Here is a 19,067-nt window from a genome sequence, read left to right on the forward strand (position 1 = left end):
TAATATATTACTTATTTTAATCCATTACAAGCTTCAAAGGAATGAACTTCACAAAAGAAACAGCACTGTTGCAAACTACAGAGGCAGAAGAGTCTCAATCTTCTAACTGTAATATTAAATACTTAACGCAGGAAGAAGTGAAGGCAAGACTAAATAAATTAAAAATAGACAAGGCACCTGGCCCGGATGGCATGCATCCTCGGGTCCTAAGGGAATTAAGTTCAGTTATAGATAAACCCCTTTATCTTATCTTTTGTGACTCTCTTGCAACTGGCAGAGTCCCAGTGGATTGGCGTACAGCCCACGTTTTCCCATTATTTAAGAAGGGCAAAAAATCTGATCCAGGAAATTATAGACCTGTAAGTTTAACATCAGTTGTATGCAAACTATTTGAGGGGTTACTAAGAGATACTATACATGACTTCATAGTAGAAAATAATCTTATTTCTCAGCATCAACATGGGTTTACTAAAGACAGGTCCTGTTTGACTAACATGCTCAGCTTTTATGAGGTAGTGAATGCTAATATGGATATTGGGAATGCTGTAGATGTGATATACTTGGACTTTGCAAAGGCCTTCGACACTGTTCCCCACAAAAGTCTGGTGCAAAAGTTGAGGATGCAAGGACTGGGGAAGAGTCTGTGTTCATGGATAGGGAACTGGCTAATGGACAGAAAACAAAGAGTTGTGGTCAATGGATCGTACTCAAAATGGGAGACTGTTAGCAGTGGGGTCCCACAGGGGTCTGTTCTGGGTCCAGTGCTCTTCAATTTATTTATTAATGACCTAGTAGATGCAGTAGTGAGCAATGTTGCTATTTTTGCAGATGATACAAAATTGTGCAGAATCATCAACTCTCAGGAAGATAGTGTCATATTGCAACAGGATCTGGATAGGATGGCTATATGGGCACATACATGGCAGATGAAATTCAATGTTGACAAATGTAAGGTCATGCATTTTGGACGTACTAATGGTCTAGCACCATACAAAATAAATGGGATACAGTTGGGGACATCAAACTTGGAGAAGGACTTAGGAGTACTCATTGACAACAAGTTAAGTAATCGTACTCAATGCCAAGCAGCTGCAGCTAAAGCTAACAAAATTTTGGGATGCATTAAAAGGGAAATAAAAACTCGAGATGCTAGCATAATATTGCCCCTGTTTAACTCTCTAGTAAGGCCACATCTGGAATATGGAATTCAGTTCTGGGCACCACATTACAAAAAAGATATTGCAGTTTTAGAGCAGGTGCAGAGACGAGCAACAAAATTGATGCGTGGGATGGAAGGTCTCACTTATCGAGAAAGGTTAGATAAACTGGGTTTATTTAGTCTAGAGAAAAGACGCCTTAGAGGGGATCTAATTAACATGTATAAATACATCAGAGGGCAATATAATACCTTGGCGGATAAGCTTTTTGTCCCTAGGCCTTCTCAAAGGACTAGAGGACATGATCTGCGCATGGAGGAAAAACGTTTTAACCATTTATTTAGGAAAGGGTTCTTTACAGTAAGAGTGATTAAGATGTGGAATGCATTGCCACAGGAAGTTGTTATGGCAAACTCTATACCTGCATTTAAAGGGGGCTTAGATGCTTTCCTTGCGTTGAAAGACATCCATGGCTACAATTACTAGGTAATGCCTAATGATGTTGATCCAGGGATTTTATCTGATTGCCATCTGGAGTCGGGAAGGAATTTTTCCCTTTAGGGGCTAATTGGACCATGCCTTGTAAGGGTTTTTTCGCCTTCCTCTGGATCAACAGGGATATGTGAGGGAGGAGGCTGGTGTTGTACTTTATACTGGTTGAACTCGATGGACGTATGTCTTTTTTCAACCAAAATAACTATGTAACTATGAAATACGTGTGCTGCTTTTGATCGCAGTCAGCAGAACTTGTTCTGTTGTAAATTCTTCAAAATTCTTTGATGTCTCTTTGCTAGCAGAAAATATGGAAACTGAAAGCAGAAGTCCTCTGTTATTGTCTCACACTGCCCCCTAGTGACAAGTGGCCATAAATACACATTACAGCAGTACTAATTATTAGCAAGGAAGTGTAACAAATAAGAGATAAAAAAGTGCTAAAATAAATTGGCCTGGAGCACTTGCAAGCCTCTAAATACATTTGCTGCTAAAGGGTTAATTAAGATGAAATGTTTGAAAAAAAATAGCATGCCCCCTATAGGGTTTATATGAAAAGGGCGCCTGTAAAAAAGGGCGCCTGGTGGAGCCCATATATACATCAACTTCGGCTACAAAAAAGGCACCTGGTGTAGCCCATATAAAAACTTCGGCTACAAAAAAAAGGCACCTGGTGTAGCCCATATAAAAACTTCGGCTACAAAAAAAACTCTGGGATGTGTTAATTACTATTCCCCCTCCAGGCCGCCATGGATAGTGGGGGAATGAAGTAATTCGGCTTCCAGCACTTGTAGCCCATATAAAAACTTCGGCTGGAAGAAAAACTCCAGGATGTGTTAATTACTATTCCCCCTCCAGGCCGCCATGGATAGTGGGGGAATGAAATAATTCGGCTTAGAGCGCTTGTAGCCCATATACAAACTTAGGCTACAAAAAAGGCGCCTAGTGTAGCCCATATAAAAACTTTGGCTACAGGAAAAAAAAAAGGCAATAATATGGGCTGCAAAGGTGCACCCTACTGTAGCCGAAAACCTTGTAGCCGAAAAAATATGGGCTACAAAGGGGAGCCCGCTTGTAGCCTATATCAAAACTCGGGCGCCCTTTTCTACACCTTGTAGCCCATATTTCCAGAAATAACATTGATGTCTATGGCGGCGCCCTTTTCATACAGGCAGCTCAGGCGCCCTTTTCAACCGATACCCCCCTATAATATTAAGAGGACCCTGAATGTCCTCTCTTTTACAGGTCAGTAAGTGAATGGGTTGTTTTTGAACACAGCTCTTTAGATGGAAGGGATAGTTTAAAAACCAGTTTAGTATGAATAAAACATATTTTATTAGAATAAATATAAAAAAAAACCCTTCTTTTCTAATTGGTTCACCACTGTATTGTTTTTTATTATTCAGTATTTTTCTCCCTTTCAGCATAATATTTCCTTCACATCTGATATTCTTTTGTATACCTCCACATTGTTTCAGCCTTTTTCATCTGTATAGTTAATTTTTCTTCTTTAAATAGTGCATTTTATTTCTTCTTTGCAGTACTTTTCTTCTGATCCTCTTTTATGTTTATTACAGCTATCATGTGCTGTCCAATCTCACCACATCCTGCTGCTGTGAGAGCTGGTTTTCCATTGCTACTTGTCCATTTTCAAGTCACGATATTGAAACACACATCTTAACAGTGTTTTTGATACTTAGCTGTATCTTTATCAAGTGTTAAAGCTATAACCTTCTTTTTTTCTAATTTCCTGTGCTTGCATAGGGGCTCTCCTTTTTTGTAGAATAATCAGAATTAAAGGTAACGATTGAACTCAAATTTGTGAAACAGTCTATTTTAGCTTGGTTTGACTGACTGTGCTGTATTTGTCTTCCTTGAGACTTGTACAGCAGAAGGAAATGGCAGTGCTTCCAAACAGACGCTGCACCTGAATTGACTACCTGCACAAGTATGCAGAGCTCGACTTGCGGGCAGGTTACACTCTCCTACGGCAGTGACGTGCCCCAACAGGAGAGAAACTAACCACTAATATAGCAGTGAAACATATCAAAAAGTGAAGCATGTTCAAACAATGAAAATTGTCCAAAAAAGAAAAAAAAATGGGTTAAAACCTCAAACTAATGTAACAGTGAAGCATATTCAACAGTGAAAAATATCCAACAGTGAACCCTAGCTAGTCTAAAATTAAAATCATAATCCTTACCTGGTGCAGCTAGCCATAAATAGTATACACATTTGTTCAAAAGACAGCAAGCAATGGGCAGCGCTCACAGGCTGCAAGTGAAGTGAAAGCTCCAGAGATATGCCCAGCCCCTTGGGGCTAAATACACACCTTGAATACAAATCAGATGCAAATTATGTGCTAACACTAATCTAAATTCTGTTTCACTGTTGAATATGCTTCACTGTTACATTAGTTTGAGGTTTTAACCCTTTTTTTTTTCCTTTTTTGGACAATTTTCATTGTTTGAACATGCTTCACTTTTTGATATGTTTCACTGCTAGATTAGTGGTTAGTTTCTCTCCTGTTGGGGCACGTCACCGCCGTACGAGAGTCTATTAGGCAGAGCCGGGACAAGGTCCTCCAGCACCCAAGGCTGAGACACCAACGTGCGCCCCTCCATCCCTCCTACCCCAGCCGTCACACACTGATTGCTATTAGACTAAGAGGCGCCCCAGAGCCCACAACCTCCCCAACACCTCAATATCTAGTTTTCTGGCCTGCAGTCACTGCTATGTATCCCCTTTTCTTATTTCTTTCTGCTACATACACAATTAGGAATGACAGCTGAATGAATTTTGCGCCCCCTCCTACACTGCGCCCTGAGGCTGGAGCCTCTCCAGCCTATGCCTCGGCCCGGCCCTGCTATTAGGGATAATTTGTGCACAACTTATGCTGAAGCTAACGCCCCCTTTAATGTACCTGTTTTGAATGCAAGGTGTGTAACCTGCCCGTTAGTCGAGCTCTGCATACTTGTGCAGGTAGTCAATTCAGGTGCAGCGTCTGTTTGGAAGCGCTGCCATTTCCTTCTGCTGTACAAAACTTAAGTATACTTCAGGCTAGCTGCCTCCAGGGGTGACAGCTTGCATTCAAATTTTAGAATTTAGATTAGTGTTAGCACATAATTTGCATCTGATTTGTATTCAAGGTGTGTATTTAGCCCCAAGGAGCTGGGCATATCTCTGGAGCTTTCACTTCACTTGCAGCCTGTGAGCGCTGCCCATTGCTTGCTGTTCCTTGAGACTTGGGAGCTTGCTGAAAAAAATGTGTTGGAGACTGATGAAAAATGAAAGCTCTCCACATTGGACTTTAGCTAATAAACAATTCAATTTTTTAAATCAAAGCTAGTGATATAAAAATAAATGTAAAGAAGTTCGTCAAATAGCAGCAGTGCTTGTCTTCCTGTTCCTGTAACTGAGAAATAACACAAAAAAGGACAGGCAAGCTATACACATGTAGGGCTGGCCCGAACGGTTCGCCAGCGAACGGGAATTAGCGAACTTCCAGGGTTCGCGATCGCAGAGAACTGCAAACTGCACCGGAAGTTCGATTCGCCTCCATAGTGCATCATGAGGGTCAACTTTGACCCTCTACATCACAGTCAGCAATCGCTTTGTAGCCAGGGGCGTAGCAATAGGCCCTGCAGCGCCTGCGCCCGCGGGGGGGCCCGGCCCCCCCCTGGGGCCCGCTCGGGGCCGTTTTTTGGGGGCTGGAGGGGTGGCAGCATGAGGGGAAAGCCTTGCCCACAGTCGGCGGGGAGAGGGGAAGTTCCCCCCCTCTCCCTCACCTCGGGGCTCTCCCCTCTGCGCTCCCCTCCAGCTAGTGAATGTGTGTGGGCAGCGGGCAGCGGCGGTGGGATACATACCTTCTTCCTTGCGTTCCATCGCCGCCTTCTCGCTCTAGCGGCTGACGTCACTTCCGATGGAACGCAAGGAAGAAGGTATGTATCCCGCTGCTGCCCGCTGCCCGCTGCCCACACACATTGAAATTCTGCAGGGGGATTTTCAGGTGTCTGCTGCCCACATTATGATTTTCAGGTGTCTGCTGCCCACATTACGATTTTCAGGTGCCTGCTGCTCACATTACGATTTTCAGGTGTCTTCTGCCCACATTACGATTTTCAGGTGTCTGCTGCCCACATTACGATTTTCAGGTGTCTGCTGCCCACATTACGATTTTCAGGTGTCTGCTGCCCACATTACGATTTTCTGGTGAACTCTGCCCACATTACGATTTTCAGGTGCCTGCTGCCCACATTACGATTTTCAGGTGTCTGCTGCCCACATTACGATTTTCTGGTCACTGCTGCCCACATTACGATTTTCAGGTGCCTGCTGCCCACATTACGATTTTCAGGTGTCTGCTGCCCACATTACGATTTTCTGGTCACTGCTGCCCACATTGCGATTTTCTGGTCACTGCTGCCCACATTACGATTTTCAGGTGTCTGCTGCCCCCATTGCGATTTTCAGGTGTCTGCTGCCCCCATTGCGATTTTCAGGTGCCTGCTGCCCACATTACGATTTTCAGGTGTCTGCTGCCCACATTACGATTTTCTGGTGACTGCTGCCCACATTACGATTTTCAGGTGCCTGCTGCCCACATTACGATTTTCAGGTGTCTGCTGCCCACATTACGATTTTCTGGTCACTGCTGCCCACATTGCGATTTTCTGGTCACTGCTGCCGACATTGCGATTTTCAGGTGTCTGCTGCCCACATTACGATTTTCAGGTGTCTGCTGCCCACATTACGATTTTCAGGTGTCTGCTGCCCACATTACGATTTTCAGGTGTCTGCTGCCCACATTACGATTTTCAGGTGTCTGCTGCCCACATTACGATTTTCAGGTGTCTGCTGCCCACATTACGATTTTCAGGTGTCTGCTGCCCACATTGCGATTTTCTGGTGTCTGCTGCCCACATTACGATTTTCTGGTGTATGCTGCCCACATTAGGATTTTCTGGTGACTGCTGCCCACATTACGATATTCTGGTGACTGCTGCCCACATTAGGATTTTCTGGTGACTGATGCCCACATTGCGATTTTCTGGTGACTGCTGCCCACATGGCGATTTTCTGGTGACTGCTGCCCACATTGCGATTTTCTGGTGAACTCTGCCCACATTACGATTTTCTGTCCCACATTACGATATTCTGGTGAACGCTGCCCACATTACGATTGTCTGGTGAATGCTGTCCACGTTACAATTTTCTGGTGACTGCTGCTCACGTTACAATTTTCTGGTGAACTCTGCCCACATTATGATTTTCTGGTGAACTCTGCCCACATTATGATTTTCTGGTGAACGCTGCCCACATTACGATTGTCTGGTGAATGCTGTCCACGTTACAATTTTCTGGTGACTTGTGCTCACATTACGATTTTCTGGTGAACTATGCCCACATTATGATTTTCTAAAGGCCCACATTACGATTTTCTGGTGAACTCTGCCCACATTACGATTTTCTGGCCCACATTACGATTGTCTGGTAAAATGCTGCCCACTTTACAATTAATTTACAGTGAAACGCTGCCCCATTACGATTATTTGGCACCTATGGGGGGGGGGGCCCATACAAATATTCGCAGGGGGGCCCAGTGATTTCTAGTTACGCCCCTGATTGTAGCCAATCAGGCTACACTCCCTCCTGGAGCCCCCCCCCCCCCCCCTATAAAAGGCAGGCAGCATCAGGCTTTTCACTCACTCGTGTGCCTGCAGTAATTAGAGAAGGGAGAGCTGCTGCAGAGAGAGATAAAGGGAAAGCTTAGTTAGGCTCTTGTAGGCTTGTTAGCTTGCTCCTTGCTGATTCTTATCGCTAAAGCACCCCTCAACAGCTCTTTTGAGAGCTAATCTAGTTCTTGCGATCTATTTTTTTTTTATTTTTTGGTGTGGCCCACTTGCATTATATACAGCCCTGTCAGTCAGTTGCAGCTGCCCTTAGGTATATGCAGTGATGGGTATTACAAATCTGCACCTGGCACAGTAGTAATTACCCCTAACTGTTGTTCACAGTGCACCCACCTACCTATGTGAGTGCACGCAGTGTCACTGTGCCTGCCCGGTACCTGTCTGTGTGTGACAGGTGCATATTTGTAATACCCACCACTGCATATACCTACCTGTTGTTCAGTGCACCCACCTACCTACGTGAACGCATGCAGTGTCACTGTGCCTGTCCGGTACCTGTCTGTGTGTGACAGGTGCACATTGTAATACCCATCACTGAATATACCTACCTGTTGTTCACTTCAGTGCACCCACCTACCCTCGTGAGCGCACGCAGTGTCACTGTGCCTGTCTGGTACCTGTCTGTGTGTGACAGGTGCACATTTGTAATACCCACCACTGCATATACCTACCTGTTCAGTGCACCCACCTACCTATGTGAGCGCATGCAGTGTCACTGTGCCTGTCCAATACCTGTGTGTGTGTGACAGGTGCACATTTGTAATATCAGTCATTGCATAATTGTTCACAGTACCTGTGTGACCACACGCTGTGTAATATACCACTCCGAGCATACCTGTTAACTGCACCTGTGTGACAGCTGCACATTGTATTGTAATACCAATCACTGCATACCTTTCACTGCACCTGTGTGACTGCACATTGTATTGGTCAAGTCAGTGCATACCTTTCACTTCATTCCCCCCCTGATATGGACAACACAGGTAGAGGCAGGGGCAGACCCAGAGGCAGGCCACCCAGCAGGTCCGTTCGAGGTCATGCTGACGTGATTTCATGCGGCCCTGGCCCAAAGTACAGTGTTCAGAAGAAGGCATGTCCCATCAACTCCCAAGATTGTCAGGACGTGGTTGACTATTTAACACAGAACACCTCATCTTCCACAGCCACCAGCGCTACTACTGCCACCACATCCACTGCATCTGACACTTCGCAGGAGTTATTTGGTGGGGAAATCACTGATGCACAGCCATTCTTCTTACAACAAGATGAAGACGCTAAGCAAGTTACACCACCTCACCTGAGTTAGGCGACACTATGGACGTAATGTGTGAGGAGGAGGATGATGAAGTACCTGCTGTTGATGCAGTTTGAGGTGTCTTAGGCAAACGAAGCTGGGGAGGATGATTATGATGATACGGATGCCACGTGGGTTCCCAATAGAGGAGATGAACAGGGGGACAGTTCAGAGGGGGAGTCAGAGAGGAGTAGGAGGAGACGAGTTGCTGAAAAAAGCAGGGGGAGCTCGTCATCAGAAACAGCTGGTGGCAGTGTCCGGCGCCATGTATCGCCACCTATGGACAGCCAGCCAACATGCCCTTCAACGTCAGCTGCTGAGGCCACCATAGTGCCCACACCCCAGAGGGGCTCAGCGGTTTGGAAATTTTTTAGTGTCTATCGTAGATCAGAGCAATGCCATCTGTTCTCTCTGCCTCCAAAAATTGAGCCGTGGAAAGGCCAACACCCACATATGGACAACTGCCTTACGAAGGCACATGCTAAAAAGGCACACACTGCAATGGGAATACCACCTGAGGAAAAGCAGCACACAAAAGCAAAGCCACCCTCCTTCTCCTCTCCCTCCTTCAGGTGCATCATCTTCAGCCGCTTTCTCCCTTGCACCTTCACAATCACAGCTACCATCCTCCACTCCGCCTCTCACCTTGAGTGGTTCCTACTCCTCTGCCCACAGCAGCAGTCAGGTGTGTGTGAGGGAAATCTTTGAGTGTAAGAAGCCAATGTCTGCCAGTCACCCCCTTGCCCGGCGTTTGACAGCTGGCTTGGCGGAACTGTTAGCTTGCCAGCTGTTACCATATCAGCTGGTGGACTCTGAGGCCTTCCGAAAATATGTGGCCATTGGGACACCGCAGTGAAAGATACCAGGCTGCAATTATTTCTCAAAAAAGGCGATACCCAAACTGTACCATGAAGTTAAGAGGCAAGTGGTGTCATCTCTTGCACACAGCATTGGGTCAAGGGTTCATCTGACCACGGATGCCTGGTCTGCCAAGCACGGTCAAGGCAGGTACATTACTTACACAGCCCATTGGGTCAACCTGGTGACCGCTGGCAAGCAGGGAGTACGTGGCTGTGCAGCGGAACTTGTGACACCTCCACGGCTTGCAGGCAGGCCTGCTGCCACCTCCTCTCCTCCTGCTACATCCTCTTCGCTGTCCTCCTCCTTGGCTGAGTGGCAGTTCAACTCTACTGGTGCTGCGATCTCCTCTCCAGCTACACAGCCCCAGCTCCCCAGGGTCTATGCTGCATGGCAGGTACGACGGTGTCACGCCATCTTAGACATGTCTTGCCTCAAAGCAGAGAGTCACACTAGAGCAGCTCTCCTGGTTGCTCTTAACAAACAGGTGGATCAGTGGCTGATCCAGCACCAACTGGACATCGGCAACGTGGTGTGTGACAATGGCAGCAATCTAATTTCAGCTTTGAATTTGGGAAAGTTGACACGTTCCATGCATGGCACATGTGCTGAATCTCATCATTCAGAGATTTGTGTCGAAGTACCCAGGCTTACAGGACGTCCTGAAGCAGGCCAGGAAGTTTTGTGGGCATTTCAGGCGGTCTTACACGGCCATGGCACGCTTTGCAGACATTCAACGGAGAAACAACTTGCCGGTGAGACGCTTGATTTGTGATAGCCCGACTCGCTGGAATTCGACCCTGGTCTTATTTGACCGCCTGCTACAACTGGAGAAAGCCGTCACCCAGTATCTCAACAACTACAGTAGAAGGACACAGTCTGGGGAGATGGGGATGTTCTGGCCCAAGAATTGGACACTCATGCGAAATGCCTGCAGGCTCATGCGGCCGTTTGAGGAGGTGACAAACATGGTGAGTCGCTGTGAAGGCGCCATCAGCGACTTGATCCCCTATGCTTTTTTCCTGGAGCGTGCCGTGCGTAGAGTGGTGGATCAAGCTGTGGAGGAGCGTGAAGAGGAACATTAACAGGAGGAAGAGTTGTGGGATCAATTCTCATCAGAACCAGATGTTTCCTCAACACCTGCGGCAGCACAGAGGGGGGGGGGGGGGGAGGAGGAGGGGGAGGAAGAGACGTGTGGGAAAGAGGAGTCAGACTCAAATGATGAGGAAGGTGTTTTTTGGAGGAGGAGGAGGTAGAAGAACAATCGCAGAAGGCATCGCAGGGGGCTTGTGCTGCTCAACTTTCCCGTGGTTTTGTTCGTGGCTGGGGGGAGGAGGAGAACTTACCTGGTGTCACTAAGGAAGAGCAAGAGGAGATGGATAGTACGTCTGGATCCAAATTTGTGCAGATAGCATCTTTCATGCTGTCCAGCCTGTTAAAGGACCTACGTATAAAAAAACTCATGGAGAATGAGCTGTACTGGGTGGCCACGCTACTAGACCCTCGGTATAGGCACAAAGTGGAGGAGATGTTACCAACTCACCTGAAGGCAGAAAGGATGCAGCACATGCAGAACAAGCTGGCAACTATGCTTTACAGTGCGTTTAAGGGTGATGTCACAGCACAATGGAATAAAGGTACCACTGCCAGTAATCCTCCTCCCATGTGCACGCAGGCAAGGACAGGACGCTCCAGCGATCTCATGGTGATGCCAGACATGCGGACATTCTTTAGTCCAAAGCCTTGCCTTAGCCCTTCCGGATCCACCCTCCTCCAATGCCTGGACCGGCAGCTAGCCGACTACCTGTCCTTACGTGTGGATGTAGACACTGTGAGCAGTGATGAACCCTTGGACTACAGGCTTGACCTGTGGCCAGAGCTGTCACAATTTGCCATCCAACTTCTGTCTTGTCCTGCCTCAAGCGTCCTGTCAGAAAGGGCCTTCAGTGCAGCTGGAGGCATTGTCACTGAGAAAAGAAGTCGCCTAAGTCAAAAAAGTGTTCAGTACCTGACCTTTATCAAAATGAATGAGGAATGGATCCCGGAGGGCTACTGCCCGCCCGAAGACTAAGTCAGTCCCCACACACAGCATCTCTGCCTGCACGCTGTGTGACTGCCTGCCCCATGACTAAGTCACTCTCCACACAGCATCTCTGCCTGCAGGCCGCTTGACTGCCTTCTCCGCCACCACCAACAGGGTCCACGACTTCAGGCATATTCCTGAATTTTTAAGGCCGCTGCTAGCAGCGGCCGCTATAATAAGTTTTCTGGTGCGTGTACATGCCTGCCTAATGTTTCTGGCTGCACTGCAGCTGCAACAACAAAACAAAAGGCATGTACATGTGTCAATTCCCCTTCGGGCCCTTTCACACCAGAGGACTTTATCGGCGTTTTAACGCCACAGCCAAAGTTGGCGTTTTCTAAGGTAAAATGAACGTCTAAAACCACACGATTGGTTCGCACTATGGCCAGGGGCCCCGGACCTCTCTCACTGGCCGGGGCCCCAAGGCCAATGCGCGATACCTGGAGGGGAGTGCAGGTGGGCCTGGACCTCTCACACCCAGGCTCTGGATCTCTCACATCCAGAAAACCCACCAACACTGCCTCCATACTGAATGCTAAATTCGACACACACAAGCAATAGAACACAGCAATACATGCATGCAGCTACATTTGAGTCATCAGCAGGTGCTCGTCAGCCAATCAGGATGCACTGTCATACACCCTTTACCTGCCATACCACATCTAGCAGCCATTAGCATTCAGGTGGGAGGCTTCAGTTGGATGCAAATCGCAAGATTGCGTCGCTAGCAGGACCGCCCCGTGCAGGCATCCCTCCCACAGGGGTCCCTCCCTAACCGCTCACCTGTCCGCCATGTCCTAGAGCTGAAAAAAAACGTTTAAAACCACACGATTGGTTCGCACAATGGCCAGGGGCCCCGGACCTCTCTCACTGGCCGGGGCCCCAAGGCCAATGCGCGATACCTGGAGGGGAGTGCAGGTGGGCCTGGACCTCTCACACCCAGGCTCTGGACCTCTCACATCCAGAAAACCCACCAACACTGCCTCCATACTGAATGCTAAATTCGACACACACAAGCAATAGAACACAGCAATACATGCATGCAGCTACATTTGAGTCATCAGCAGGTGCTCGTCAGCCAATCAGGATGCACTGTCATACACCCTTTACCTGCCATACCACATCTAGCAGCCATTAGCATTCAGGTGGGAGGCTTCAGTTGGACGCAAATCGCAAGATTGCGTCGCTAGCAGGACCGCCCCGTGCAGGCATCCCTCCCACAGGGGTCCCTCCCTAACCGCTCACCTGTCCGCCATGTCCTAGAGCTGAAAAAAAACGTTTAAAACCACACGATTGGTTCGCACGATGGCCAGGGGCCCCGGACCTCTCTCACTGGCCGGGGCCCCAAGGCCAATGCGCGATACCTGGAGGGGAGTGCAGATGGGCCTGGACCTCTCACACCCAGGCTCTGGACCTCTCACATCCAGAAAACCCACCAACACTGCCTCCATACTGAATGCTAAATTCGACACACACAAGCAATAGAACACAGCAATACATGCATGCAGCTACATTTGAGTCATCAGCAGGTGCTCGTCAGCCAATCAGGATGCACTGTCATACACCCTTTACCTGCCATACCACATCTAGCAGCCATTAGCATTCAGGTGGGAGGCTTCAGTTGGACGCAAATCGCAAGATTGCGTCGCTAGCAGGACCGCCCCGTGCAGGCATCCCTCCCACAGGGGTCCCTCCCTAACCGCTCACCTGTCCGCCATGTCCTAGAGCTGAAAAAAAACGTTTAAAACCACACGATTGGTTCGCACGATGGCCAGGGGCCCCGGACCTCTCTCACTGGCCGGGGCCCCAAGGCCAATGCGTGATACCTGGAGGGGAGTGCAGGTGGGCCTGGACCTCTCACACCCAGGCTCTGGACCTCTCACATCCAGAAAACCCACCAACACTGCCTCCATACTGAATGCTAAATTCGACACACACAAGCAATAGAACACAGCAATACATGCATAGACTTTCATTTTACCTTTCACATCTAACTCGGCATTTTGGAGCGTTGCGTTTCAACGCTTCCAGGAGCTTTTTCAGAGCTGTTTACAGCCGAAGTTGGCTGTTGGCGTTTCAATGATAGTCAATGGAAAACACCAACTTCAGCGTTTTCAAAGCGTTTTCAAAGCGTTTTACAGCTGACTTGTTCACTTATTTTTATAGAAAAAAAAAGACATTTTTCATATGAGCTGTAAAACGCTTTGAAAACGCTTTGAAAACGCTAGGTATTGGCGTTAAGCAAAAGGCTGACTTTCAGCCTTTTCTACCGCAGCCTCTAGTGTGAAAGAGCCCTTTGTGATCGTTACCTTGCTGCGGTGAAGGGGCTTGTGTATCACAATGAAGCAATGACCGCCAACTATATGAGTGTCTCAGGGGTGGGGGCACACCGAAGATAATAAGGTTGTTGCTTCATTGTGGACAGACCAAATTCGATCAGCTGGACACTCAGTCACTGTTGTTCTGTCATTGAGCTACCTCAGCCCGAGCATATGGGCTTGAAAACCGCCATCGCCTGCATTCTGGCCATGGTGCGCACCAGTCCAGCATGGCCATCACAACACAAACAGCTGTTTGCGGTGCGTTACACAGTGAGTTTGGTGTGTCAGTGTGAAGCAGTACTCTAATTACACTCCCTGATTGATGTATACACATGCAAGATGTTTTAAAGCACTTTAGGCCTCCAATTTAGCAATAAAATGTGATTTCTGCCGTTAAAAAACTGCTTTGCATCAAATTCAGATTTTTCCTCGGGACTTTTGGCGTCTATCCCACTCATCCATGCAAAAACTCAGATGTTAGACCCCTTGAAACAGTGACTGGATAGTGTAATGGTTAGGGCTCTGCCTCTGACATGGGAGACCAGGGTTTGAATCTTGGCTCTGCCTGTTCAGTAAGCCAGCACTTATTCAGCAGGAGACCTTAGGCAAGTCTCCCTAACACTGCTACTGCCTATAGAGTGCGTCCTAGTGGCTGCAGCTCTGGCGCTTTGAGTCCGCCAGGAAAAAAGCGCTATATAGGTATTTGTCTTTGAAACATCTTTTCCATCATTTCTGTGGCCGGCATAAATGTTTCTAGTTTTCAAAGTTCACCTCCCCATTGAAGTCTATTGCGGTTCGCGAAACTTCGCGCGTACCGAACTTTTGCGGAAGTTCGCGGTTCACGAACCAAAAATCAGAGGTTCGAGCCATCTCTATACACATGTCTTGTTGCACAAATAAAAGAAAAGCACAAGTAAAAAGGCCAACCTAAGGTTCCCATTAATGGTAAAATGTTTTCACCAAATGTGATCTTTTGTTGCGATTTTAATGATTGAATTGTATAGAAAATGCCATTTATGAAGGCAATCGATAAGGAACAATTCTTTGGTCGATTGCTAAATAGGATAAAATAGATCTGAAAGTTGCATTTTATGATCAAATTTGAAGAAATAATCGTTCAGTAAATGTGAACAATCGATAATTACCGTCTGATTATTTTCTATGGTAAAAATTACAAAGTTTATTTCACATTTTGTAGTATCTTGTAACTATTCACATTGAGTAGGTTGTGAAATTATAATATTTATTCCTTCTTAATGTATACTCTGGCATGCTTTGCTGCTTTGGTTTTAGTTGTGCTTTGGTATGATAATTTCATGATTTGACATAGCGTGAAGCTGTTTATGTATTAGTCTTGCTTATTTTTTTTGTTCTTTATTTCACAGGAGCTGGAGTGATTTGCGTGGCTGTTTGAGGTCGTTATGATTGCCACTGGAGGTCTATTAAGGATCTCTGCACGAAAACAAGATCCTCTCAGACCTAAAAGCCAAACTCCGAAGAAAAAAAGAAAAGCAAAAAAGAAACGGAAGAATGATGTCGTGGTTGTAAAAGGAAAACTTAAACTGTGTTCCATCTCTGGATTAATCGCTCTATGTGGAATTTTGGTTCTTCTAGTTGGAATTGCCATGGCGGTTATGGGATATTGGCCAAAAAGTCAGTCTGTTTATCATACCAGAGTAGGGACAAATCAAGCCAAACTGTCATCAGGTGACACTAATATTATCAGTGCAAATACAAGCCAATCATGGAGCCATGACAACAGTCAAGGAACTAATCAGAATGCCTTCAAAGTAAGTGATACAAATTTAACAAGAGGCCTTCAGAAAAACAAATCACCTGGATTTTTTGCAGGTCTGTTTTCTGGATACTTGCATTCGGATAACTTAAAAGTATTTGGTCCCCTAATAATGGGCATTGGAATATTTCTGTTTATTTGTGCAAATGCAGTTCTTCATGAAAATAGAGACAAGAAAACAAAGATCATCAATCTGAGGGATCTCTACTCTACAGTGATTGATGTTCATGGCATGAAATGCAAAGATGGAGCTCCTTTAAATGGGTTTGTTAATTATGTGCAATCTCGGAGTATTGATGTGAAAGGTGGTGACACATTTGGGGCTGCAATGTTGGCTAAGAGCTCATGGCATTCTGCTCTTGGTGGACCCATTTCTTTCTCTCCTCCAAATCTAAGGGAAACAAGGACGTCTTCTCCTAAGGTGCAACGACACCCAACTGAGCAAATGAACATGAATGAAGGAGTATATAGTATTTACAGAGAGAGGTCGAACTCTGCTTTACCATTTGACAGAATTTCAGGGATAGATGATGGTAATGATGCCCTGTCTGCATCACCCGATCTAAGATGGGGTAGGAGTAGTACATGTTCTATAGTTGGTCATTCCCTCAGTGCTTTCACACTGCCTATTGTCAAGTTAGATAACGGTCTTTTGGAGAAGAAAGAAGAACATGGGGAAGGGAACAAATGTGCCAAAGAAGTATCCAAGGGAGACATTGAATTAAGTCTGACCAATTTTAGCCATGCAGACTTAAATTGGGATATTCCCAAAAGTCATAGAAAATTACCTTTAAGGCGCCAGAGCACAAGCTGTTTGCCTGACTTCAGGAGGCCCATATCACCTGGGCTTCTGTCGGACTTGGGTAGCCAGTCATTAAGTAGCACAGACTTAGACTGTAGCCTTTTAGTGAGAGGCTCTTCTTTTGGCAAAACAAAACCTGCTGTTCTTGTGGATTCTCTTACCGCAGCACCCCTGATAAGAAGAGATTCCCAGAGTTCAGGGTCTGACCAATCAAGCAATAAGGGCTACATTCATCTTGAGGAGGCGGGAACCTCCTTCGAGTCTATAGACACCTCAGCCAATAAAACAGAAGACTGTGAGACTGAGGCTATAGATATAGAAATTTCCTTGGAAGATACCAGCACAGAACAACATATAGTACAGAAGCAGTACAGTAATAAAGACAAACTGTTGATGCTCTCCAGGTCTCACGCAAATTCTGATGATGATGATGACATAGATAACACAGTTTTTTAAGCCACACTTTGATACTCATCAGTAGTTTGTCCCGGAGTATTCTGTATTACAGGGAACTCACCAATATCCAAAGATCTGCAGTGTCAACAGTTTGGTATATATTGATAACCATCGCCAACACCTGATTGTAACTGTATGTATGACTGATACCTAACTGTATTAATAAACAGTAAAATAGCCTGTCTCTAACTTTCAGTATAAATCAGATTATTTTTAACAGTAACTGCACACTTCATTTTTAGCTACAGTAGATATTTTTCCTGCTGATGGCATGTCAGTAATTGCTCGGTTATGGCGATTTAGTTTGGCTTACTCAGATGCTAAGGCAGCAAGTCTGCCTACATAGCGATAAAATGAATTTTTTTTTAAAGGAACTATTTTAGAAGCTTTATCATTTCTTTGAAGACAGATATTACAGATGCAGTGTAAAGCTACAGAATATTCAACTATGTTTAAAGACGGACAAAGGATATCAATTTACTTTTCTTCTGTGGGACTGTTAGAATTTTATTTTCAAATAATTTTAATCTTCTGTAATAAAATATTTTTCTTGGATGCTATGGTTATTAACTGATAACATTAATATTATTATTATAAATAATAAAGTTTCAAGAAATGTTTACATTCTACTATATCACATGCACCAAAATGTATTTTTGTTATTTTTGGTTTATTATTTTTTACCTCTTGCAGTATTTTAATAACGGCATGCAATCTTGCTTACAACAAGCAGACTTGAAATGCAGAGTACATAGTAATTTAGGAGAAGAAAATTGTGCTAGCTACCATAGAATTTAATTTCTAGAAATGGAAATTAAGTGAACTGCATGATAAAATGTATTTTTGCTACATTTCATATTTATTCAATGTAGATTTGCATCACTGGCCCATTTGTCAGAATGTCAGCCTTTTGATGTTTTCTATTATCAAAATAATTTATAATAATATAAATAAAGAAAAATCATTTATTTAAAAATGTATAGCTGTATTGTTAAAGCATACACTGTATTCATTCTGAAGCTGTTATGATACATAACAAGCATTTCTCTTGTGGGATAGATTTATAATAGTGGCAAACCACAGCTAGGGTGATTTTAATGGAAAGGAAACGCTGTATTATGATCATTGTATGTTTTCATTATCCAAGATGACTCATCATTGTTATTTGCACTAATGTTACATTACGAGAATAATTGATATGTCTGTGTGATCATATTTTCCGTGCATCAAGGTTAGTCATTGTTTCATCAGTCCTCATACTTAAAAACATTTAGGATACATAAGCTACAGTGTTTCTCTTGAGGTAATACAATCGATCAAAGAGAGCTTGTGAAAGCAGTCGGCACTACGAGAGTTGCTCCAAGTTCCAAAGGGGGGAGTCAGGTTTAATGGTAGAGAGGTGTATCACGTCACAAACTGCTACCTCAACAGTTATTGCTGTGTGCTCATGATGAAAGTTAAATACAGATGCAATATTGATAAAGTTGAGTAAATAAACAATCAGGCACTGCAGCAGTGTTGGATTTATTCAGGGTTCAATTTCCAGCAATACATTCCAAGTATTTCCAACTTTATCGATATGGTTTCTCTTGAGTTAGTTTTAGTTTAGTGCAATGGTGCATTATCAAACAATGAGGCAGTTGGGCACAGTTAATAGTAACCAGACATGTATTTTTATTTAGCAATTAAACTTAAAGTGTACTTGAGCTGAAGCTGGGGTACACAAAATCAGATAATTACCTAAAGAGAGGGAAGCCTCAGGATCCTATTGAGGCTTCCCTCAGTGATCTGCTGTGCGCGGCCCCCTCTATTAGTAGCGAGAGGGCACTGTCACTAATCCTATCGGATCATGTGGCTCCACTTCCACATTCATGGACGCGCATTAGATGCTCAAGCCCACCCGTGCTACTGTGCATGTGCGGACGGGCTTGAGCTTTTAATGCCTGGCCATGAATGTGGAAGAGGAGCCGCGCAGCCACAATATGGAGGGGGGACCACGCTCAGCAACGGGGGGCTGCCAACAACAGAGAGAAGCCTCAATAGGATCCTGAGGCTTCCCTCTCTTCATGGTAAGTATCTGTTTTTGAATCCGAGCTTTGCCCTCAGGATTGCTTTA

At 45.4% G+C, this 19,067-nt stretch overlaps 1 protein-coding gene across 6 annotated transcripts in view; it reads left to right on the forward strand.

The window, feature by feature from the left end:
- TMEM200C (transmembrane protein 200C) overlaps nucleotides 1-17,927 on the forward strand; it is a 117,588-nt gene extending 99,661 nt beyond the window's left edge. For all 6 annotated transcript variants that reach the window (XM_068234707.1, XM_068234710.1, XM_068234709.1 and 3 more), the window contains exon 2: nucleotides 15,284-17,927. In XM_068234707.1, coding sequence (XP_068090808.1) covers nucleotides 15,320-16,951 — 1,632 coding nt within the window. In that variant the 5' untranslated portion in view covers nucleotides 15,284-15,319 and the 3' untranslated portion in view covers nucleotides 16,952-17,927. The remainder of the gene's footprint in view (nucleotides 1-15,283) is intronic.
- The last annotated feature ends 1,140 nt before the right edge of the window (nucleotides 17,928-19,067 follow it).

This window comes from Hyperolius riggenbachi, chromosome 5, assembly GCF_040937935.1.
Source record: "Hyperolius riggenbachi isolate aHypRig1 chromosome 5, aHypRig1.pri, whole genome shotgun sequence".
Lineage (NCBI taxonomy): Eukaryota > Metazoa > Chordata > Amphibia > Anura > Hyperoliidae > Hyperolius > Hyperolius riggenbachi.